General features: G+C 41.5%; 1 protein-coding gene across 1 annotated transcript; it reads left to right on the forward strand.

The window, feature by feature from the left end:
* The first annotated feature begins 464 nt into the window (after positions 1-464).
* Positions 465-14,447, forward strand: SLU7 (spliceosome associated SLU7). Its single transcript, XM_075274778.1, has 16 exons — positions 465-554; positions 2,639-2,811; positions 4,722-4,875; positions 5,295-5,375; positions 5,567-5,731; positions 5,824-5,892; positions 6,468-6,515; positions 7,020-7,151; positions 7,268-7,365; positions 8,219-8,286; positions 8,618-8,757; positions 9,437-9,598; positions 10,125-10,229; positions 10,328-10,396; positions 11,910-12,011; positions 14,112-14,447. The coding sequence occupies exons 2-16, from the start codon at positions 2,651-2,653 to the stop codon at positions 14,289-14,291; spliced, it is 1,734 nt and encodes a 577-aa protein (XP_075130879.1). The 5' UTR covers positions 465-554; positions 2,639-2,650; the 3' UTR covers positions 14,292-14,447.
* The last annotated feature ends 10,299 nt before the right edge of the window (positions 14,448-24,746 follow it).

Below are 24,746 nucleotides of genomic sequence, written 5' to 3' on the forward strand. Positions count from 1 at the left end.
GGCACGGCTCCGAATAATAAAGTTAAGAGAAGAATAGTCTTTCTTAAGGCTATTCCTACCTGTATTTAGTTTAAAAATGGTATTCCCACAAACTTGATGGATAGGGGTCAGTATGATCCCTATATTTTTATATTGTTTTATGTTTTCTAGGGATTGTCCCCGCTGTGAATCCCAATCAATTATGAGAACAGGGGTTCCGCACGTCCAATTGGAATGATGCCTTGGTCGCGCAGGCGCGTTGTCACTCCATTTAAAGACCTGACGAAGATAACCGAGTGCTGCTCTCGGCTATCTCCGTCAATAAACCAGCGCCTGCGCGATCTTGTCTCCAAATCGCTCCCGCCTCAGTTTCTGCTATCGTTGGCAACTCACTAATCTCGCGATAGGTATAAGCATCAATCCTCAGCTGCACGTCATAGCTCCTCCTACTGACCCTGCGACGTCCGCGGCACAGCGCCTTGTGTGCGTCACTTCCGGAAACAAGTGTTTACTTCCGCTTTATGATTGGTGTGTGCGCAGGTTCTGTTTCTCCGCTGGATAGCGCCTGCTGGACGGTGAGTGATGGAGGAAACCTATCGTACTTGGCTGCTGGTACTAGCGGGGCGCGGGATGTGACATTACCTGCTGTTCCCTACGTGTTCTGTCTGTGAGGAGGGGGGAGGGGGAATGTTCTTATGGGCTCTTAGCTGTATGATATTAATGTACGTTCACATTGACAGCTTGTGCGATTACAGTCGCAGTATTGGTAAGAAGCTGCGTTTTCCCAAATGTCGGACATTATATTATATAGGAGTATAATTCTGTAATGGAAAGTTATGCAGCACGTTTATATTGATGTCTATGACTAGAATAGCTCCTCTTTATCAGATACCGGCACCTGTGTCTGTCAGGTACTCGCAGCTTATCCTGTGGCCATCCCATGAGTGTCTGAGATGGGGACTGCTCCTATAGTTCACATGTTGGATGTTAAAGGGGTTTTCTAGGATGTTTTTAGTAATGTGTGGCTGTGTGTAGCCTATAGATGTTCCTACACTTTGATTAGGTGTTGGCTTAAAGGGATATTCCCATCTACATAATTATTTTAAAATTTGTAGATAATTAAAAGTGAAACATTTTTGCAAATATAAGTAATTAAACATTTTGCAAAGTTTTAAAGATTTTCTCTACATATCTTGTGGTTACAGTCTGTTATCTTGATCGGCTGCCAGTGTTTACGACCACCAATGCAGGAACTTTCTAAGGTCAGAAAGATATCCCGGCCACAATAAGGATGTGGCCATATCCCGGCCACATCCTTATTGTGGCCGGGATATCTTCTGATACATGTAGTGTCCCTGCCTGATGATCCGGCTACAATAAGAAAATCATAGCTGGGTTCCTGACAAGTCCCAGACCAGAGAAAGTTTCTGCAATAGTGGTCATAACCATTGGCAACTGATCAAGATAACAGACTGTCAGTACTAAGAAAGTTAGAGAAAATCTTTAAAACTCTGCAGAATTTTTAGATGCTTATATGCTTATATTTGCAAAAATGTTTAACTTTTAATTATCTACAAATATAAATATGATTATGTACATGGGAAAGCCCCTTCAATGTACTGACACCCCCCCCCCCCCGCACAAGTTTTTATTTAATGTGTGCTGTAAAACAGGGGGATAACTTGCTGCCTGATACATCTGAGAACAAAGTGATTAAAATACAACCAACTCAGACCTCATGTACACTGTACTGTACAACAGTGTACAATGGTTTTAAGCTGTGCATACAAATTTTTTTTATCCAAGTAGGTCCCTCTGTGCACTATGGTGCACGGTCAAAGTCATGTGAACATTTTTAAAAAATTTCAAGACTGTAGATAAAGTTACTTGGCCTTGTTCTATTATGTTTTTACATTGAACATAAAATAACTCTATTATAAGACTTCTGGCTCTGAGGAGGTTAACACCATCATTACTTTACACATAAGATGATCAGATGGTCCTGGTGTAGTCAGAGGGGGGGGAGGGGGACCACCTGCAGAGAGAGACATGGAGATGCACAGATGCTGCTACTTTTAGTAAGGGGGCATTCACACAGAGTAAAGTGGTGCGGATTCTGTCACGATAACTCGCAGCAGAATCAGTGCAGATAAAAAGACTCCCATTGTGTTCAATGGGTTCCGTCTTCCATGCGGAACACATTGAAATCAATGGGTTAAAAAGCCTCCTATTGATTTCATTGTGTTCCGCGCGGATGACGGAACCCGTTGAACTTAATGGGAGTCTTTTTATCGGCGCTGATTCTGCTGCAAGTTATCGTTAGCTGCGTTACTCCGTGTAAATGTGTTCTTCTATGTGTTCTGCTGTCACAGCTGCAGTCACAGCTACACTGCGCAGTACTGCTGTGTAATTGCCTTGATGTTTTTAGTTGTATGTGAAAGAGAGAGGGAGGCTGTGTGCATGGTAGACATTGTAACAGCTATTCTTCACCCACTAGCACAGAGAAAACTGAGAATCGGGTGCGTACAGAAGGGAAAACTGCTAATGCATTTTAGGTATAAGTCCTATATTATCTGATGTACAGATTATTTGGAGAATCCTGAAACAATAGTGATGTTTTGATTTATTGTCAAATATAGTTTTGTTTCTTTTTTTGCAGTGAGTTTCAAAAATGTCCAGTGGTACAGATGTCATGGCTGGTGGGGGAGGTGTAGACCCATCTGGGATGGATGAACCCAAAAAGATGACGAGGGAAGACTGGAGAAAGAAAAAAGAGTTGGAAGAGCAGAGAAAACTGGGAAATGCCCCAGCAGAAGTTGATGAAGAAGGAAAGTAAGTGTCACTCATACAGTAAAGTGTCTCTCATATCAAACATCACTTCGCACAGAGAACTAAATGATCCTGCAGTTTGTCTTTTGTTTCTTTCTTTTTAGTTGCTATGACTCCTAGTATCCCTCTACCTGCCATGAGCTTGTATGTGTTTTTCTCTTGCTATATACTACTGTACTATCCGTGATGCTGTATCACACTGTATTTCCCCATTGTGGGACTATTAAAGAATTATTAACTAAGCCTGGTGGAGCTTACAGGAGACAAAGTGGTAAGTAGGGCTGTGGAGTCGGTAGGCCAAACAAGTGACACCATCTCCTATTTTTCCATAGCCTAACCTAGAGGCTTGCTACAATTCCCTCATAAATTGCTTACAGCAGTGGTCAGTCAGAAGTAGTAAAGCTCCTACATTCTCTAAAAAGCTAGTAATTGTATTCCAATTAAAGTAAATATGTAACAAAGTATGCATCCAATTATAAATAAAATGTTTTTTCCAGCTATGACTCCACAGCCCTGTTGGTAAGGTACCTTTGTAGCAGAATTGCCCCTTTATTCCAGTGATCAGCAGAGGTGACCCTGTTGATCAGATACTATCACCATATTGTCATGATCTACCACCAGAACCCATAAGAATAACTGTTTTAAACAGGCAGTATACACTCACCGGCCACTTTATTAGGTACACCTGTCCAACTGCTCGTTAACACTTAATTTCTAATCAGCCAATCACATGACGGCAACTCAGTGCATTTAGGCATGTAGACATGGTCAAGACAATCTCCTGCAGTTCAAACCGAGCATCAGTATGGGGAAGAAAGGTGATTTGAGTGCCTTTGAACGTGGCATGGTTGTTGGTGCCAGAAGGGCTGGTCTGAGTATTTCAGAAACTGCTGATCTACTGGGATTTTCACGCACAACCATCTCTAGGGTTTACAGAGAATGGTCCGAAAAAGAAAAAACATCCAGTGAGCGGCAGTTCTGTGGGCGGAAATGCGTTGTTGATGCCAGAGGTCAGAGGAGAATGGCCAGACTGGTTCGAGCTGATAGAAAGGCAACAGTGACTCAAATAGCCACCCGTTACAACCAAGGTAGCCAGAAGAGCATCTCTGAACGCACAGTACGTCCAACTTTGAGGCAGATGGGCTACAGCAGCAGAAGACCACACCGGGTGCCACTCCTTTCAGCTAAGAACAGGAAACTGAGGCTACAATTTGCACAAGCTCATCGAAATTGGACAATTGAAGATTGGAAAAACGTTACCTGGTCTGATGAGTCTCGATTTCTGCTGTGACATTCGGATGGTAGGGTCAGAATTTGGCGTCAACAACATGAAAGCATGGATCCATCCTGCCTTGTATCAACGGTTCAGGCTGGTGGTGGTGTCATGGTGTGGGGAATATTTTCTTGGCACTCTTTGGGCCCCTTGGTACCAATTGAGCATCGCTGTAACGCCAAAGCCTACCTGAGTATTGTTGCTGACCATGTCCATCCCTTTATGACCACAATGTACCCAACATCTGATGGCTACTTTCAGCAGGATAATGCGCCATGTCATAAAGCTGGAATCATCTCAGACTGGTTTCTTGAACATGACAATGAGTTCACTGTACTCCAATGGCCTCCACAGTCACCAGATCTCAATCCAATAGAGCATCTTTGGGATGTGGTGGAACGGGAGATTCGCATCATGGATGTGCAGCCGACAAATCTGCGGCAACTGTGTGATGCCATCATGTCAATATGGACCAAAATCTCTGAGGAATGCTTCCAGCACCTTGTTGAATCTATGCCATGAAGAATTGAGGCAGTTCTGAAGGCATAAGGGGGTCCATCCCGTTACTAGCATGGTGTACCTAATAAAGTGGCCGGTGAGTGTATATTCCCATTTTAACTTTTTTTTTCTCCTTTTCCAGAGACATCAATCCACACATTCCTCAGTACATTTCTTCTGTCCCATGGTATGTGGATCCATCTAAGCGGCCAACTTTGAAACATCAACGTCCCCAGGATGAGAAGCAGAAAGAGTACACAGCAATGGGAGAGTGGTACAAGAAAGGCGTTAAAGAGGTGAATATATGAGATGTGTTTTCTAGAGATGAGCGAGTACTGTTTGAAACTCACGTTTAGAATAGCACGCACCCATATGAATGAATGGACGCAGCCGACACGCAGGGGCTTAAGCAGCCGGCCGCCTGCAAAGTCTGCATGTCAGCCACTTTCATTCATTCCATCATGAGTATGTGGACATTGGGTGGTGTGTCGCCTGAAATCAGGATCAGGAAAGACTGTGTGTGGGGGGGAGGGTCAAAAATGACACTTTTACACCAGAAAGTTTTGTTTAGTTTAATATATTCACATCTCGGTGTTTTACCTTCAGTACTCAGTGAATTAGAATATTCTAATCTGCAGGCTCCAGTTGTAATGCTCAGACAACTGTTTGGAATAGTAAGGAAAAAGTAAGCCGCCTCTCTCTATTTACCCTTTAGGGAACAATAGCAACAAAATATCGCCAAGGCGCTTGTGAGAACTGTGGAGCGATGACTCATAAGAAAAAAGACTGTTTTGAGGTGAGTCTACTTCATAATTTAGTTAGTAAAGTTCAGCAAAGCCCATTGTTGTGTGTCCTTGTCCGTGTGGCATCTATTACACTTTGTTCTTCCCTCCTCAGGTATATTTATTAGGTGGATCAATCTCGCTTATGTTAGTTTGATTCCTTCCTTCATCCATTTAAAAAAATATATATATATTTTCTTTCCAGCGACCACGGAGAATTGGAGCAAAGTTTAATGGAGCTAACATTGCCCCAGACGAATTTGAGCAACCACAGCTTATGCTTGACTATGATGGCAAGAGAGACCGGTGGAATGGCTACAACCCAGAGGAACACATGAAAATCGTTGAGGAACATTCCAAAGTTGATTTGGTATGTTGACGGTGTCTTGTATTATTTTTTTTACCTCTTTTCTAGTAGTAAAGATACTATAATTACCCTTTTCTCACAATTTCTCATTCAAGGCAAAACGTACATTAAAGGCTCAAAAGCTTCAGGAGGAATTAGCCTCAGGAAAACTTTCAGAACAAGTGGTAAGAAAAAGACCTAAAAAAGTGGCTATTTATGTGGTCGTGTTGCTATCACAATGTTGTGTATCACATATTACCCAGGTTATTGATGTGCAGATAACATTCTTTTAATCATGTTTTTATTTTGGTTTTTTGAAGGTTAAAATAGTTTTATCAAAGGCTCTAAATGGGTAAAACACACAAACACTGAATATTTCTCTGCTTATTCCTTACAGCTTCAGTGCTGCGTGGTCTTGACATACCGGAAATGACCAGTCACTGGCTGAGTCAGTTGCCGCAGCCAGTGATTGGCTAAGGTTTAATTTCCTGTCTGTTGATAGTGACAGTCAAGGTGATTATTACTAATTAAATTTTACCCGTTCTGCGCCTTTGGTGAAAAATAAGTTTTCTACTGTAAAACCTGTTAAATTTTCATATGAGAGTCACAAGTTAATTTCATGTTGTCAGATTATAAAAGTCTAATATTAGGATATCCACACAATGGTATCGGACATATCTGTTTATCATTTTATAACTTTCACAGGGAACCTTGTTGTTTCCCTTTTTAAACATGACTTGTCTCTTTTGTTATCTATCAGAGCTCCCCAAGACACCAGTGGGGAGAAGAGGATCAGAATGCTCAGACAGTAAGACGTTTTATTCCACAGGACATATGTGAATGGCTTTACCTGCATGGTCTATGTGTTTGTCAAGTATAAAGGCCAATAAACACAACTAAGGGGGCGTTCACACTAGCGTCGGTGTCTGACAGCTAGTGTCCGATGCTAATGTCCGCGCAAAATCTTGCACGGACATTAGCATCGGACACTAGCTGTCAGACACTGACGCTAGTGTGAACGCCCCCTAACATATAGTGTTTGTCAGTGTGATTTATCTAAGATACTTAATGTAGTATACCAGGGGTTGTCCCTCAGTTAAAAGGCTGTAGATTCCTTAAACTGACTTTTTTTTTGCCCAAATTAGAAGCAGGTTTAAAATGACACCTAATATTAGGTGGGGGGCGGGGGTTGATAATAAATTATCAAGCATTGCGTGCTTTTCCACATAAATTCATTGGTTGGCATAGCACGAGAGACATGTAATATGTGTAATACACTACTTTTAAGCAAATATTTGTTTACTTTTTTCAGGAGAGGGATCGCAACAGCGAAGATGAGGATGAAGACAAATATGCCGATGACATTGATATGCCAGGACAGAACTTTGACTCCAAGAGACGCATTACAGTCAGAAACCTTCGCATCCGAGAAGACACTGCCAAAGTAAGATGATTATTCTCTCTCTTGTTTCTAGGACTTATTTAGTGAGTGAGCTTTGTGTGTAGCATTTTGGTAACTTGTTTGAAATGTGTGGTTTTCATTTTATTCTCCTATTTCAGTACTTAAGAAACTTAAACCCAAATTCTGCATACTACGATCCAAAAACAAGAGCCATGAGGGAAAATCCATATGCTGACGCAGGCAAGAATGCCGATGAGTAAGTTTAAATATTCTGTTTGAGTGTTATTTTCATCTCTTCTAGGATGTGTCTCATGAGACAAAGGAGGTCACCACAGGAGGTTGCCGTCTTGAGCATTGAAGGGACATAGGAACATAGCATTCATATAAGGCCATTTCTACCCGTCCCTCCATTGTTTTTACTGTCCATAGAGTACAGGTGCACAGAGGTTCACTCACTCACTCTCTCTCTCTCCCCCTCCACCTTACTGGACCATGATTCCTGCAGCTCTGGGCCACTGCTTTTTTGTAGACCATTCTGTACCATCATGTCCCTCTCGCACAGCTTATGTTCCAGTGGCTTCCCCCCAGGAATGGCCATTAATCTCCTGCAACATGCATTATTTTTCGAAATGTAGAATAAATTGACATGCTTGTTCACATTTCCTGATACATTCTGACATTATCTGCATTGACTTAGATGGCGTCAGACTGTGCAACTGCTCACAGCAGGTAGTAACCCCCAATTGTTGATTGTAGCTATAAATTTCTAGAAAAGAAATGGCAAAATTCTGAATTCTAAGGAAAGATGCTCAAGAGTTATAACATTATGGGTATACACTTATTTACTAAAACAGAATACCTCAGGAAAGCTGATAGATCCCACAATCCCACCGGAGCACCCATCCACAGGATAGATATTGTGTGTGATAGTTGCAGATCCAACTTCTACGACACCTACATATCATGAGAATAGGGGTTTTGTGCCCCTTCCTTTTCAATATAGTCACAATTGCACTTGCTTTGCTGTTGCTGCATTTATGGTTTATTGGCTGATGATGAATGTTGAAGCTATGTATGTTGATGTTTGCTATTTTTTATTATGTGTACAGGGTCAGCTACGCTGGAGATAATTTTGTCAGATATACAGGAGACACAATTTCAATGGCACAGACACAGTGTAAGTAAAACAGGGTTGTGGTTTACATATATATTTATTTTAAGGGTATGTTTTGCCGTTTTGGATCTTTTTTTTTATTTTTATATGTCTAAGGAATCCCTTCCTTTTAAGTGAACCCATCTTGCCCATATATTATATGGGCAGAGTATTGATGTCAGTGGGTGCAGTTTAAGGCTTCATTTCTTCTTTAGTGTTCCTGCAGGCGGTTTTCTGTGGTGATAACTGAAAATATTTAGAAATGTTCCCTTAGCCTTGTGAGTTGAAATATTTCAGCACAGACAAAATGTATGCCAATGATATCTTTTTTTTTTTTTTTTTTTTTTTTGCACAGTGTTTGCCTGGGAAGCCTATGAGAAGGGTTCAGATGTCCATCTTCAGGCTGATCCAACTAAACTGGAAGTTTTATGTAAATCATTCAAAGTTAAGAAAGAAGACTTCAAGGAAGAGCAGAAGAAAAGTATTCTCGAAAAGGTCAGTCATTTTAATGCAAAAAAAATATTGCCTCTATCTGACAGCTATCAGCTCTGTGCTCTACTATTCAGCCTTCAGCTGATAATGTCTCTGGCAGGGAAGCGTAATGAGCACCAAGCTGTAGACATTACAGTCGGAGCCTGAAGGGGGGCAGGGGAAATTAAGTTGTGGGTGGGCATTGGGAGGCCCACTTTCAATTGATTTGACAAGCCCCCCCCCCCCCAATGCATTAAAATGGCCCTGGTAGTCTGGGGAGCGTGGTGCGCCTCCCCCATCACCCAATACTCTGCCTCCTCCAAGCGCTCGGCGTTAGGTGCTTACATTCCCTGAGGTGTGACGTCTCCAAGGTGGATCCATTGCCTCTTACTTGTTGGTAAAATTGTATACTTGCTGACACTAATGCCTTTTGCAATTTTCTCTGCTCGTGGTGGAGGGGCGGGGGTGGGATGGTGGCGTGGCAGTTCCTTGATTGTTTCTCTGTGTTGTTCTGTTTCTATGTTTTACCCTTTTCCTGTTCTGTACATGTTTTTCTTTATTGTCCTGTTTATTTTGTTGCATCTCCTTCAATAAAACGAGTTTAAAAAAAAATGGCCCTGGTAAAGTTCACCTTAATTGACTTACACAAGAGAAGAATGACATTACTTAAATAACACGATGTTGGTTTTGGATTATTTTACAGTATGGAGGACAGGAGCATTTAGACGTTCCACCTGTGGAACTGCTTCTAGCTCAGACCGAGGACTACGTAGAATACTCCAGACATGGCACTGTTATTAAGGGACAGGAGAAAGCAGTTGCTCGATCTAAGTATGAGGAAGATGTTCTCATAAATAACCACACGGTAAGTGACTGAGCCCTTCGGATTCCTAAACCCCATAAAAATGTGAATCAAGAAAGTGATTGTATTTAGCAATACCCTTTTGAGTGTTTTTGGAAAGTTACCTGTCACTGATCATATTTATCATGTGTCATAGATGCACATACTATATGATAGCAGATAAAAGCTACCTGAATATTTATTTCCCTTACTTATATAGTGCCATCCACAGCAGAGATCTTTTCATCCCTGTCCCATATAGGGCACACAATCTAAATCCTCTATCAGTATGTCTTTTGGAGTGTAAGAAGTAAGGCCTGCCCTTCTGACAGTGAGGAGATATCAGTGCAGAAATTAACGGCACATACCAGGAAAGCTTGATAGTGCGCTGAATTCAGTGAACTGTCTACTTTCTAGCAGTATATAAAATCGCATATTTGTAAGCACATGAAAAGTCCTCTTTATGGACTGTGTGTATATGCATATGTTATTTTCATTTAACTGTTTTCTGAAATGTCTGGTAATATTTGTTGTCTCTGTTTTTTTTTAGTGTATTTGGGGCTCATATTGGAAAGATGGAAGATGGGGCTACAAATGTTGTCATTCCTTTGTCAAGATGTCTTATTGTACTGGGGAAGCTGGGAAAAGCATCAGTGTAAGTTTGCGGCTTATATTCATATTTTATGTTTTTTACGGAGTCGCTCAAATCAGCATGGTCCTAAAATGTTTCCTGTGCTTCTATCTCTTATCTAGAATACTGATCTGTGTGAAGAGGAACTGGCAACAGTTGAAGAGATAGCGAAGCCTAAGACATTAGTGGAGGTGAGATGTCATTGATGGCTTAATTCACAAAACCAAAGTCAGTACCCAGAATAATAGTCCCCATACACACAACACACTTGTGAGGAGGACAGCCTATCCCAGGATAGGAAACCTGAGGTCATAAAAAGGTTCACACTCCCTCCACACACCTCAGGTCAGATTTCATAACATTTGGGTGGGAATTATTTTGGAAGCTCTGACTTCTGAAGTCCAGATTTTTATTTATTTTTCATACCGAAGCCTGGAAACCGCACTTTTTGCGTTCAGTCCCTTTTGGGGCATCTCTCATTTGTGCCCCTTTTACAAAACCTGAAATTACTTAGGGAGGAGGAGGGGGAATGTGATCAGAAGCAATGCTAGGTAATAATATTTCACTGAAAAATGTAAGATTTGTAGCTGTCCCCCATACTCCTAGAGACTGTGGCTGTGCCAGATGGCTTCTGTCCTAAACTCATTTGTTGTGTTAGTCATATGCATGTTTACAGATTAATAAAGTGGGAGATAGAAAGGTTGCAGCATTACCCATGGGGGCGGTAGTTCCTCAGAGATCGAAAATGGAACTGAACTTCATCATGGTCATGAGACCTATTGACGTGAGGTCACTTCTTAAGAAGGAGATGGTATCCACAGACACCTGTTATCTATAGATTATGATGACAATAGATACCTATATAACCCTTTTCTACTAAAACCAAGGGGTCTCATGAAAAAAAACTTGATATTTTAATACCATGATATCTACCTTGTGATTACGTAATCTTTTTAGGATTGAGGTGCATAATTGTTTTATTTGTTGTTGGGATTTACTTTGCTATGTTGATTAATTTAGAATTCAGATGTGTATTTGCTGTATTTTGTATCATTATCCTCACAGTTCCTTTGCACTCGAAGAAGGGCGACTTGTGCCCAAAAGGCGTTGTGCTGAACTTTAATAAAGTGGTTGTCTTGCAATTTGGTGAAGCACGGTCCTTTATCCCGGTCCTTGTATATAACTTCTTAAGAAGGGAAAGTGGAGCTTAGTATCATAGTCCTGGATAACCCTTTTAAGCTGGCCATGCACATTACTGTCTAACAAAACCCAACATTTATTTGTGTGTTCTAAAATGATAGATGTCTACCATACTCCCACTTCAGAACACATTTGACTGAGCTTGCATTTGTTTTTGTGGGTTAGGGGAGATAAAAATGAGCATTTGCCTAAGAACTAGTGTTTCACTGGCTTACTAGTATTTTTTTTTTTCAACACCCCACATTTTTCCCACCATTTGACCTATGTTCCTATGACAATTATGTTCTTTTGTAGTATAGTAGATTTATACTATTTACACCCCCCTTTAATTTGGGCTATCATTTAATTGTGTGCACTCTTCTGGGTCTTCTCCTTGCTAATCACTGAGTTGTGTAAACCTCTATAAACTCAGGCTCAAGTGCAAATGTGTTACTTCTGACTGTTCTCATGTACCTTCTGTCATGTCTTTCTTATCAAGTAATTTTGGATCTTTCCTGTTGCTAGATTCATCAAGAAAAAATTAAGAAAAAGAAGAAAAAGCACCGTAAAAGTGGTGGTTCTGATAGTGAGGGTGAAGAGAAGAAAAAGCAGGAAAAACTAAAGAAGGTATAGTTTAATTTCTTACTATCTATGCCCCTCCCAAATCTTATCTTTGCTTTTCTTAGGATACTTCTTTAATCAATTAGTATGTATTGTATTAGCTATGGACAAATGAATAACTGCCACTTGGGCTGTCTGCACACATCAAATTAACCTTGCGGCAAAAAAATAGAAAAATAAAGATAAAGGTTCACAAATAACAAAGCTTAGAAGTGGTAACCTGTTTGCCAACTTGTTGAAACAAGGCTGCGAGGAATCTTGGTTGCATTAAAGAGAACCTTTCCCCACCTACAGCAGATCCAGCCCTTTACATCATTTACTAAGTGCTGCTCCCCTGATTCTGGCACAGTCGGAATTTTTCTTTAGCCCCCACCATTACCAAGCAATCATTGCTGCTAGTTTTAGTGCCTAATATGCTATGTAGACACCGTACTGTCAGGAGCGCGGTGTCAGGCAGGAGTAGACTAAGGGTATGTTCACACAATGGAAACCAAATTCTGCCTTGTGAAGTTCCACGCGGCTAGCCGCGGCTAGATGCTGACGCAGTGCACCACCGGCATTCAGTTTGCAGCATCCTGCTACTGTTTAGGCCCGAATGAAAAGGCCTAAACAGGAGCTTGTCTTGAGCTGTGGACACCGCAGCTGAATTATCTGTGGAATCCGCGGCAAGATAGGTCATCTCGCTTTTTTTTTTTCTCCCGCTACAAGGTAGTAGGAATAAAAAAATAAAAAAAGCGAGTGGCTCCTATTTAAGTCAATGGAAGCCGTTTTTGCATGCGGATTTTGTGTCCAAATACGGCTGCCAAAAAACTCAATGTGAACATATTCTTTGGCTAAGGCCCCATGTTGCGGAAACGCTTTTTTTTTTTTGTTTCAGATTTTGTTGCTTTTTTTTGAGCCTAAGACCAGGGCCCCATGGGACGTAATCGCCGCAATTTGCCCGCAGCGGAGACGCTGCGGGAAAAATCGCGGTGTTGTACAGTGCAAGAAAAGTGGATGGGATTCATGCCAATCTCTGTCCCCACTTTGCGGAGGAAATCGCAGCGCGGACACGCTGCGATTTGCAAATCGCAGCATGTCAATTATATCTACGGAAACACCGGCGGCTTTCCCGTAGATATGATGTTAAGAGAAAGTCCGCAGAGGAAAACTCTGAACTTTCTCTTAAAAGCGCTGCGGAAAGAACTGCAATGCGTTCACGCAACGGTTCTTTCCACAGTACTTTAGCGCTGCGATTACGGCCCGTGAGGCCTTAGCCAAAGTCAAGAATGGCTTCAAAAGGAATGTGAAACACATAAGAAGCTCTTATACATCTCCCTTCTGCTCAATCCACTCCTGACTTTGGCTCAAAAAAAAAAAACCCGTTACAAAACCTGCAACAAAAAAAAAAAGCTGCGATTCCGCAACGTGGGGCCTTAGCTTTAGAGTGTGATTCTGAGCTCTGAATCGCACACTACTGCCTGACTCTGCCCTTCTGACATTACAGAGTTTAAAAAGCATCAGACACCAAAAATAACAGCATTGGTTACTTAGGAATGGTGGGGGCTAGAGAAAAAATTCAACTGCACTGGAATCAGTGAAGCTGTGCCACCTATTAACTGATTCTAAGAACCTGACTTGGTGGAGGTGGCTAAAGGTCCTCTTTAAGTAAAAGTAAACCTAATAAAATAATCTCTGTGTACAATCTTTAACTTGCTCCATGGGCTTAATGCTGAACTTTGTCTGGTCTCTTACATTTTAGTTTACCATTTATGCCAGGGCTGTGGAATCAGTAGGCCCAACATCTGACTCCTAGATTTCCACAGTTAGAAGTAAATCTCCTCTAATTTATTACTAGTGATTGAACTCCTGGGAAAGTAAATATGTAATAAACTATATATCTAATTAATTGTACATTATAGGATGAAAGAAGTTGTCCAAAATTAAAAAAAACTCACTGGTGCTCTGGTTCTGCTGCTTATGTTTTGTTTTTAAATAAAGTATTCTGATTTGAAGTCTGTGTTAAACCGGTGGGAACTGATTTCTGACTCCACCCAAAATTAGCCCTGACTCCGACTTCTGTCTGATACAGTTTCATAATGTGACACAAATCCTTTCTCATTGCAGGCATTGAATGCTGAAGAGGCCCGCCTTAAACATGTAGAAGAAATGCTGCAAATGGATGAGAGGAAGAGAGCATATAACAGTCTGTATGAGACACGTGAGCCTACAGAAGAGGAGATGGAGGCATACAGAATGAAAAGACAGAGGCCTGATGACCCTATGGCCTCCTTCCTTGGACAGTGACTCTCCTGTGGACACTTGGGTATACGTCACCTGCAGGTTGTTTGTTTATAAGGCACCCAATGTAAAAAAAAAAAATCTTTCCCTTACTGTTCTCTGCATTATACCGTGTATAATGAGAAGCTGTTTTATCGTATTAAATATTTACAATGAATGATTTATTGCCTGTAACCGGTATGAATATATTTTGGTTTAGGGATGGACGAACGTATCAGCCCAATGTATCAGTCCAATGTATCAGCCCCATCTACAGGGCAAATTGGCAAAAAAAAAAGGTCTACTATGCATAAAAATAAATGAATGAAAAGACTGGGAAATATATAACTTTATTACCACGCCTACATAAAAATTACCACACCATAACAGAGCAGGGAAAAACTATTTGAAAACATTTTTTAGTAGCATTTTGTTATACTATCATATTTGCCTTCCTTTTTGTTTAAATTTTTCAGAATATTAATAAAAAAATTTAAATAATATTCAAATAGAGCCACATTCATCACTGAAAAAGATGTGAAAATTATTTCGTTACCCGAAAAAAATATTATAGTCCTCCAAACCGCATGTACAAAAAATAACACAAAAATGTGTCTGTTCCAGAAGCAGGGACAATAGCCTGTGAATTGGATTTCCCCCTAACCTCACAAAGGCGCTGACTAGAAGAATTCTGTGACCCCTCTTGTTGGAGCAGTGAAAGTGAGAGGGAATGTCCCTTTAAACTACTTGAAGATGACTTTAAGTGGTTTAAAGAGACATTCCCTCTCACTTTCACGGCTCCAACAAGAGGGGTCACAGAATTCTTCTAGTCAGCACCATTGTGAGGTTAGGGGAAAATTCAATTAACAGTAAGAGTAATTATCATGTGTGGTTTGTTTGTTTGTTTTCTCTTAAATACTGATGAGCTATGATCAGTATGTGAACACCCAGACCTGCACAGATTATCTGTTCCAGCAGTGTACAGGATACAGAAGCTATTCCTGTTCACATAATGGGAGTAGAGCTGCAGTTTCATGGTGTCATCACTATACAGTGGATGGGGTTGCAGCTCCACTCCTGTTTCATGCAGATCTCCTTCTGGTGCCTGGATGCTGCCAGAACAGTTGGTCTGTGTGGGGTCCAGATGTCTGACACCCTAAAATCAGCCCTCTCCGTACCAAGCATATGCCGGTTGTATATTGCCGTCAAGATTGATATCTACATGATCCACCTTTTTAACAATTTAGATGCCGCTGTTTTAAACGTAATCACAGCATTTAAAATGTGCGGAGACACCCTCTGGAATGTGACTGGAGGGCGTTGATTGGCTGCTATAACAGCCAAGAGATTATTGAAGGATCCAAGTCCTGTCATTACTATAGTTCTATTACAGTCAATGTTTTTTACTATACACTGCAATATATCAGTAGGCCTGAAAATAAACGTTGAAGCATAAAAAAAAAAACACACAAAAAATCAAATCTCCAGCCTTTCCCTAGATAACATACCGTATTTTTCGGACTATAAGACGCACTAGGTTTTAAAGGAGGAAAATAGGGGAAAAAAAATTTTAAGGAAAAAAAATTGGTGAAATATTTAATAACCTAATAATATAATATTTCACCAATGTAAATAGAACCGGGGGCTTTCGGACACAGGGATACCAAATGTGTATGTGTTTCACAGTAATGTTTTTGTTTTATATGTATTGTAGGGCTATGGGGGTGATTTGAACATATCTATCTATCTAATCTATCCTATCTATCTATCTATCTATCTATCTATCTATCTATCTATCTATCTATCTATCCATCTATCTATCTCCTATCTGTCTGTCTGTCTGTCTGTCTGTCTATCTATTCTATCTAATCTCATCCATGGATGGAAAGAGACACCCTGCAGTGAAGCTATGTAAGAAGAGAAAAAGGGGCGGGCCAGACGGGTGAAGGAGGTGTGGTTTTCTAAGCAAACTTGAAAACACACCTCTTTCACATGTCTGGCTCGTCCCTCCTTCACTGCCTCTCAGATGTCGCTTCTGCAATGAAACCACACAGGCAGGGAAGTAGGGGCGGGCCAGACGGGTGAAGGAGGCGTGGTTTCAAGCTTGCCGAGAAAACCACGCCTCCTCCTCCCGTTTGGCCCGCCCCTCCTTCCCTGTCTGTGTGGTTTCATTGCCGGAGCCAGATCTGAGAGGCAGTGAAGGAGGGGCGAGCCAGACGGGTGAAAGAGGCGTGGTTTTCTCGGCAAGCTTGAAACCACGCTTCCTTCACCTGTCTGGCCCGCCCCTACTTCCCTGCCTCTCATATCTCGCTCCTGCAAACACGCGACACAGACAGGGAAGGAGGGGCAGAGCAGGCAGGCACCGTGCTGCTCTTCTTTTCATTCGCACAGACGGGACACAGACGCTGCGCACGCTGCATTCGGACTATAAGACGCACACACATTTTCCTCCCATATTGGGAGGAAAAAAAGTGCGTCTTATAGTCCGAAAAATACGGTATATAAAAATAAACAAACACTTTAGAAATCCCTATGTTCAAAAATGCTTGAACGAGTAAAATATAAAAATATTTATACCGTACAGTGAACAGTGCTTTTTTTTTTTTTTTAAACCCTTTTCTTTCTACTAATAATGCTCCCCAGAGGCCCCCAGACACCCAATAATGCTTACTAGTGGACCTCAGGCACGTAGTAATGTTCTGCAGTGGCCTCCATACAAGTAATAGCGACCACACGCAAGCAAAAATGTCCCCCACTGGCCTCCAGACAAGTAATAATGTTCCCCAGTGGCCCCACCTTGTAGTAGTGCTATATGAATAAAAAAAAAAACACACTGACCTATCCTCGTCCTCTGCAGATTGATGCAGCAGGTCTTCAGCAGGCATCATTAGCTTATGCCTAAGTATTAGTGCAGGAAGCTAAAATTCATAACTTTTTTTTTAATTTATTTACTGTCACTGTATATGAGGGCTTATTCTTTGCGGGTGAGTTATACTTTCATTTTTAAAAATTTTGGAGTACATCTAATGTTTTAACAAGCTGCCTGCACGCCGCTCCGGATTAGGTCCAAATGAATGAGCCTAGTCGGGAGGGAGTCTCGCACCGCGAAATACGCGGTGGATTGAGCCGCAGAATCCACGTCAAGATAGGGCAGCTTGCTTCTTTTTTCCCGCAACGGCTTCCATTGAAGTCAATGGGAGGTGTTTTTTGGAGGCGGATTCTGAGGCGGTTTCCGTGTCAAAATCTGGTCCAAAAAACTCTGTGTGAACTCAGCTTTACAGGCAAGGAGAGCTAGTTGTATAGTCTGCTCAGAAATAGAATGCTGAGGACATCTACTGGTGGAATGGCACAACTGCAATATAAAAATGGTCTAGTTTCACTATGTCCCCTCCAGACCTTTTTAAGGTTATTGTATGTTTTGCATGTGTCATGGAATTTTCTTTATAGAAATAGCTGATCCATTTTTAAACAAAAAAATAATAATAATACCACACATGAGAACAGTCAGCATTTCATTCTTATTGTAGCTTTTATAAATATGTATATGCACATAACCCTGAATACATTGTGTACATGTATTTGCCTATTATGCCTATGATCTGCTCCAGGCAGTGCTGACATACTGGATGGGAAAACAACTTTCATCCAATCGGCGGTTTGCCTGGAAAAAGAAAATCTTATTTGTTGCAAAATTCTAAAACAACGAGAGCTATGAAGGTAGCCAGAAGTCACAGACTTCTCCTCAAGCGGAGCTGAAGCGGATCATTGATGTCAACAACACACTCATTATTACAATACTGTGCAAGCGGCCAATTTCTCGTTGGCCTGTGGGCATGCGCAGTCTGCTTTGCCCACGGCCTGAGGCCTAGAAGTTACAAGCCACCGCCGGAAGAAGAGACTGAAGAGGACACTCCTGATGAAGATGTGATCCTGTTATCAGATCTGTACACTGAGATTCTTTCTATTAGTGTAGCTTTTCTTTTTCAGTCCTATAGCAGTATCTCTGCAACCAGTTTACCTCTAGCCAGTGGTGTAACTACCGGGGTAGCAGCGGTAGCAGCTGCCACAGGGCCCGGGACCTTAAGGAGCCCGGTGGCAGCCGCTACCGCTGCGTTTTTGTTTTTTTAATAGGCTGTTACCGGCTGGAGTAACTGCTGCGATGGGCCCTGTACACACAATATTATGACCTATAGTGGCCCCTGCACACAGTATTATGACACATTGTGGACACCCATGAACTTATTATTACCCCAGAGTATAATAATTGGAGACCCAAGGGGGGGATACACACATAAAAAACACTGTTACTTACCTATCGCAGGTCCCACTGCACTCCCCACTGATGTCGGCCATCTTCAATGACGTATGGGACATCACATGACTATGGCTTACGTCATGACGCATATGGATGCAAGCCCCAGTCATGTGACATCAGGGACATCACACTAGTAGGCCCAAAGCCTACCCAGAGAGGTAAGTAAACGGGGTCTGATACCGGCTGCAATTACTCCAGTAATGGCCTATTAAGAAAAAAAAAAAACGCAGCGGTAGCGGCTGCCCCTTAAGGTCCCGGGCTACCACTGCTACCCCGGTAGTTACACCACTGGCTAGAGGTAAGCTGGTTGCAATGGGCTTCACTATCAGTCAATGGTCATCAGTCGATGTTATCTATCTAATTATCGAGGACACTCATGAGCTGAGGTATCAAGTATTTTCCCATGGGCGCTGCCATTTTTTGGAGGATCGCAGGCACCACGATCTGTTGCCATGATAGCCAGGTGTCAGCTCCCAAACCTGTCTCAGCATTAGTTCTACTATAGACCGCTCTATGCATCCTGTAATAGAGGTCCTGAAATCTTGCAATGCATTATTGATCAGAACCCTGGGCTTCAAGACCTCTACAGTATTAAAAAAAGAAAAAAAAAAAAAAAGAAAAAACAAAGTATTAAAAAAAATTGTGCTGAAATATATTCTCACAAGGTTTTTACTTGGCACCATGCTGTTGCTTGGATTGAGGGATTTGAACCAATATTAGAAATGTATTGCACTGATTCTTGAGTAATAGGGAGCAGTAAGACAATAGGTAAAGGCCTCACCATGGTGACATGAAGATGAGGGGCCAATGGCGTTGGGAAGGGAAGTAGTGTCAGGCTGGGTTACCGTGGCCTCACCCTTCATCTAAACAAAAACTAGAATGCATTCAGAATTGAATTGTTAATGTTTGAATTAATTTCTCAATGTTCCTCTAAGCACCACTTTACTTCTAGGATGTGGAGCTACTTCATCAATCTATAAACTCTATACAATATATACTATCTATATACTCTATACTCTATATAATGTATAAACAAATGTTACACAGACACTTCTCTTTTCCGTGCTTGTCTGATGTATCACGCTCTGGCATACAGGAAGCCTAGTGGCCATTAACCCCCATTTCACCCCAGGACAGCAGCAGATCATTAGTATATTAGCAGCTGGGTGGTAGAGAACAGCATGGAAGGGGGACCACACAAGAGCAGATTTAGGGAGGTAGAGAACAGCATGGAGGGGGGACCACACAAGAGCAGATTTAGGGAGGTAGAGAACAGCATGGAGGGGGGACCACACAAGAGCAGATTTAGGGAGGTAGAGAACAGCATGGAGGGGGGACCACACAAGAGCAGTTTTAGGGAGAGAAGATCACATAAAAAGTGTAAAGAACAGGATAGGGCTGGAGGAGGCAGAGGACGAGAGATTCTCATATCTTTGTCTTGTCGCTTGTGCCACACCATACAGACTACAGCAACAAGATGGGGGTCTTGTAACATTACGGGAGAGGAGAGGCAGGCCCTCTACAAGTCCTGCCAGTGCCAGTGATGAATTCTGACTATATACAAAAGCAGTGAGCTCACTCTATCACAGGTCCATACTACGCGGATGGTACTTCCTCAGGAGCACTGTAGTAGTTGTAGAGAGAATTGGACCACAACTTCTGGTCTAGTCTGAGCCCGGATGGAGAATATTGAGATGTCTGTCATTGTACATTGCTGTGCTATAAAGCCTACTACAGTCAGGGATATTAAGGTAACACATCTCTTTGATCAGATTTTATCTTTTCACACGAACATTATTATCAGCTGCTACTTTTTATCTACAGTTTGAGGACTTTAGTTCAACAAGTATTTGCAATATGGAAAATGTATACGGGCAAACAGTACACTCATGATGAAAACATGGCTCTACCACTTTATAAATCATTGATCAGAAAGGACCAGAACTAATATGTCCTAGAAAGACTTAGCAGGGCTTGAACAGGTTCAAAGATATTCAACCAAAAGAATAATTCAAAAAAGGTTCATCTACATTTTCGGGTTCTTACCTGTGTACTAGTCCTAGGCCAGCTGGATTTCGTTTTGCAAGGCTGTTCTACCTTCCTGCATTGGGATTCGATAATTCATTTCTGGTCACTTGTGGCTTATAGTGAAGCATTGTTCAAATGCACAACTGTTAAAAGGTATAGATCTCCAAATGTTATATAGATACAACACATTTATATTTATGCAGTTATTAATCCCAATATTAAAACTCTAAATATTGCAGCGGTGGTTTCCTCCTGCATCCAAAACAGCTCTGCGGAGACTGTAATGTATGAAAACAAGAAGTCCGCAGCAGATCCTTTAACTCCTCCAGAGCTCAGAATCATAGCCATTGCCTCCTCCTGCCTGACAATATAAAGCCTGAACATCATAAAGAACCAAAACTAACAGCACTTTTTGCTCAGGAATGGTCAGGGCAAGAGAAAAAAATTCTAACTATGCTGGCATTAGTCGAGCAGCACCGATTAAGTGATGCAAACAATTCAACTTGGTGGATTTGGTGACAGGTCCTCTCTACATGAGCTGGCTGCATGATTCTGTATGACATGAAAGTAGGGGGAAAATAAATGGAGATAGTAATACATCTAATGAAAGAAAAAATGCTTCTAAAATTTGTTTTTTGCTTGTACTATTAGGGTCCATTCACACGGAGTAAACACGTGCATATTTTGGCAAAATACACGTGTAAAAAATACACATGTAAAAATAAGACTCCCATTGACTTCAATGACATTTTTTTACACGGGTAAAAAAACACGTCGAAATACATTTCAAAATTCACGTGTAAAATGTCGTTGAAGTCAATGGGAGTCTTATTTTTACATGTGTATTCTTTACACGTGTATTTTGCAAAAATGAGCGCGCGTTTACTCCATGTGAATGGACCCTTAGTTTCTAAAATCTGTTGCCTACGATTCTCAACATTAACATTGCAACACCAAGACAGAAAAGTTTTGGAAGTATGGAAATCACAAGATCAAGAGACATGTTAATGATATGCAAATGATACATAAACATACATTTACTGAGTATCAAGTATGAGTGCCCTATGCAATAATATATGTACATGCATGCCTTGGCTCGCTATACATGAGGTTATGTTATGCCACGCTGAATGCACTTGGGCACACAAACTGAGATGAGCAAACTGATTCAAAACAGTGCTGGATTCGACCAAAATATTCTAAAAGTTGTTAGAGTTAAGTCCTCCATCTTTGTATTTTGGCAGCCATCTTGTACTCTTTCACATATAAACTGTATAAGTATGTGTTTTTTCTCCTTAAGTCAAGGAGGCCCTTTGTTAGACTTTAAGGAATGTGATAATGAACGTTAATGCATAGGTTGCTAATCATTATCTCTCAAGGGCCTCATTTTGAGAAGATGCAGCTGACTTTGTATATCTCTTATCTCCTTTACATGATGTATGGACACATAACCAGTAAAAGTATTAATCTTATGGTATCTGGGCACTCTGTCATATTTTATGGTATATGAAGGTCACTTAGAGTGTATAGACACAGGGTCTATGGAACATGTCATCTTATCTCTTTTGCCATGATCTATACATATAGACAGTCTGGGATGTTAGCTCACACATAAGTATTTTGAATCCTTCTTTGTTTCATGGGAAAGTCCATGCCAGTGTGGAAAGTTGTAATGAGATTCAGATTATAATGAGCCTCAGCCAATAGCCATGTGCCAGGCTTGTCTTATATCTCTATGACCAATCATGGTATACTAATTAGAATAAGCCAAGCCAGCTTTGTCTGTAATGTATTTAAACTACCTTTTTCTTATAATAAAATCAGAACTCTTTTGATACACTACCATCTTGTGTCTTTAATCAGTTCTCCAGGCTTAAAGAAAATGGCTGCAGTCCATCTAGGCCTGTTAATTAATTATCTAATTTGGAACTCTGCAACATACTCTTATGAGGACACTTTAATGTCCCCAACAAATCTTTTTTGTTTTATTTTGTGGATGCTAAAACCTTTGTATGAAGAATACTGGCTGCAGCGACATTCATAGAGACACTGCAGAAAAGAAGGATCACACGTGCTTTGTGACATTGGACCGCTTCTGGCATCTAGGTGGAGATCTTACACACAATATAAGATGCAGCAAAGAAAAGATCTGTTTCAGCATACAAGTATATACAAGTTGTGTTATCATCATTGCATTATCAAAAGCAATTTCTGTAATTTTCTACTGGGAAAACAACATTATTGTAATATAACTACAAAATAATAGGAGGTGGCCTAGTAACATGAAGTTTAGTTAGATTTAAGCAATCGTAGATAGATAGGCAGAGGAAAAATGGGGAGGAAGAATTTCTGCACTGTGCAGTTGTATACTTGTGAATGGAGTTTTCATATACACTGGACTGTTCATCCTTCCTTTGCCATTTCCTATTACAATATCTTGGATCAGGCAATAGAATAGCGGCATGACTATAGATATGACTATAGATATGCATCCATCTGCCCTCTCTATATTCTACTCTTAGGTCATTTCACACCCCCATCTTAAAAGGACTTTTGACATCCTCGGGCACATGCGGTGTAATACACAGCTAGAAAGCTAACAGTGCGCTGAATTCATTCTATGCCCCGGTGAAGAGCGATCGGTGCCGTTACTATAGCTCTTCAGTGTCAGAAGGGTGTTTCCTCACAGTAGCGTCTATTGCTCTGTACTGTGAGAGGGGGCGCCTAGCGATGATGCTGAGCGATGAGGAACACCTCACCTACTCCTGATAGTACTCATCCATAGACGCAGTAAGGAACTTGATGACTCTCCACCAACTGCAACTGGCAGTGTTGTTATCAATAATAATACCATACCAATATTGTTGCTGTGCTGCAGTTGAGTAGAATAACACATAGTAAAATAAAACTGCATGGCCTTGTGTTAAATTTGATGAAAATTACAAGGAAGTGCTGCTCATGGCCAGAAAAGTGTCTGTGCTTTCCAGCTGTTACATGGCTAAAAACACCTTGCTGGATTTGCATCAAAACAGTCTGCCATCGCATTACAACACCTGTGAAGTTCCACCTGGCACATGTGAGGAATTCCACCCTGCACATGCTGGAACATCTCTATAAGCAGCAGGAGGTGGTAAATGATTACTGAATGCAGCAGAGCACAGGGACAATGTGTTCTTGAGAGATCTGCCATTGGAGGCTCATGAGGGAAGTGAGTCACCTTGTGAAGACCTTTGAGGAGCATCTGTGATGTTATCCCTTTATTACATATTTTACAGGAAACATTCATGCAACAAGAGATGATAGTAGAAGAACAGATTTCACCTCTTGGTCATCATCCAGGGTTGATGCAAAGGTAACTGGAGAAGGATGAATAACTGGATCATAGTCATTATGGTAGAGAACTTGTAACTCCTAAATTGGAAGGAGGAGGAGTAAGACTCTCCTATGAATGCAGAGGGCCCTTGATAGGTTACAACCAGGGAAGGAGGCTAATGATGACAACTAGGGTTGGGCGATTGTGTTCAGAAAAGATTGGATTCTGATCGCTGATCGAGAAAACTTCACGATCGCGATCAGAATTCTGAACAAAATCTTTTTAGATGGGATCGAGATCGGTGATTATTTCCCACAATGCTTTGTTACTGGCCAAGCATTGTGGGAAAAGCTAACAATGTTAGCCTTCACATTGAGTATACGCTCCTCTCATTCTGAGCAGAGCATATACTCAGTGTGAAGGCTCCGCTGCGGTTCCATAGGAATGAATGGAAGCAGCCGGCACACAGCCTTAACCCCCTGCGCGCCGGCTGCATCCATTCATTCTAATGGGAGACTAGCTAACATCTCTAGTATTACTTACCTGCAGAGATGGCTGGTCCAGTGCCCGGTGTTCTCGTTCTTCTTCGCCTCGCTGCCCCCGCCTCCCAGGTTAGTGTTAAAGAGCTAGGAAGAAGGCAGGGCTTGTGGCTTAGTAGAATGTGGGCAGGTACAGGGCGGGGAGACATGACGTCTCCCCTCCCAGTACCCGCCCACACTCTCCTAACCCCCCCAAACTCTCCTAACCTGGGAGGCGGGGGCAGCGAAGGCGAAGAAGAACAAGAACACCATGCGCCGGACCAGCCATCTCTGCAGGTAAGTGGACA

Source organism: Leptodactylus fuscus, chromosome 5 (assembly GCF_031893055.1).
Source record: "Leptodactylus fuscus isolate aLepFus1 chromosome 5, aLepFus1.hap2, whole genome shotgun sequence".
Classification (NCBI taxonomy): Eukaryota; Metazoa; Chordata; class Amphibia; order Anura; family Leptodactylidae; genus Leptodactylus; species Leptodactylus fuscus.

Coding starts and splice junctions, on each gene's coding strand:
- SLU7 (XM_075274778.1), top strand. CDS start 2,651: ATGTCCAGTGGTACAGATGTCATGGCTGGTGGGGGAGGTGTAGACCCA. Junction 5,893..6,467: donor GAAAACTTTCAGAACAAGTG/GTAAGAAAAAGA, acceptor GTTATCTATCAG/AGCTCCCCAAGACACCAGTG. Junction 6,516..7,019: donor AGGATCAGAATGCTCAGACA/GTAAGACGTTTT, acceptor TACTTTTTTCAG/GAGAGGGATCGCAACAGCGA.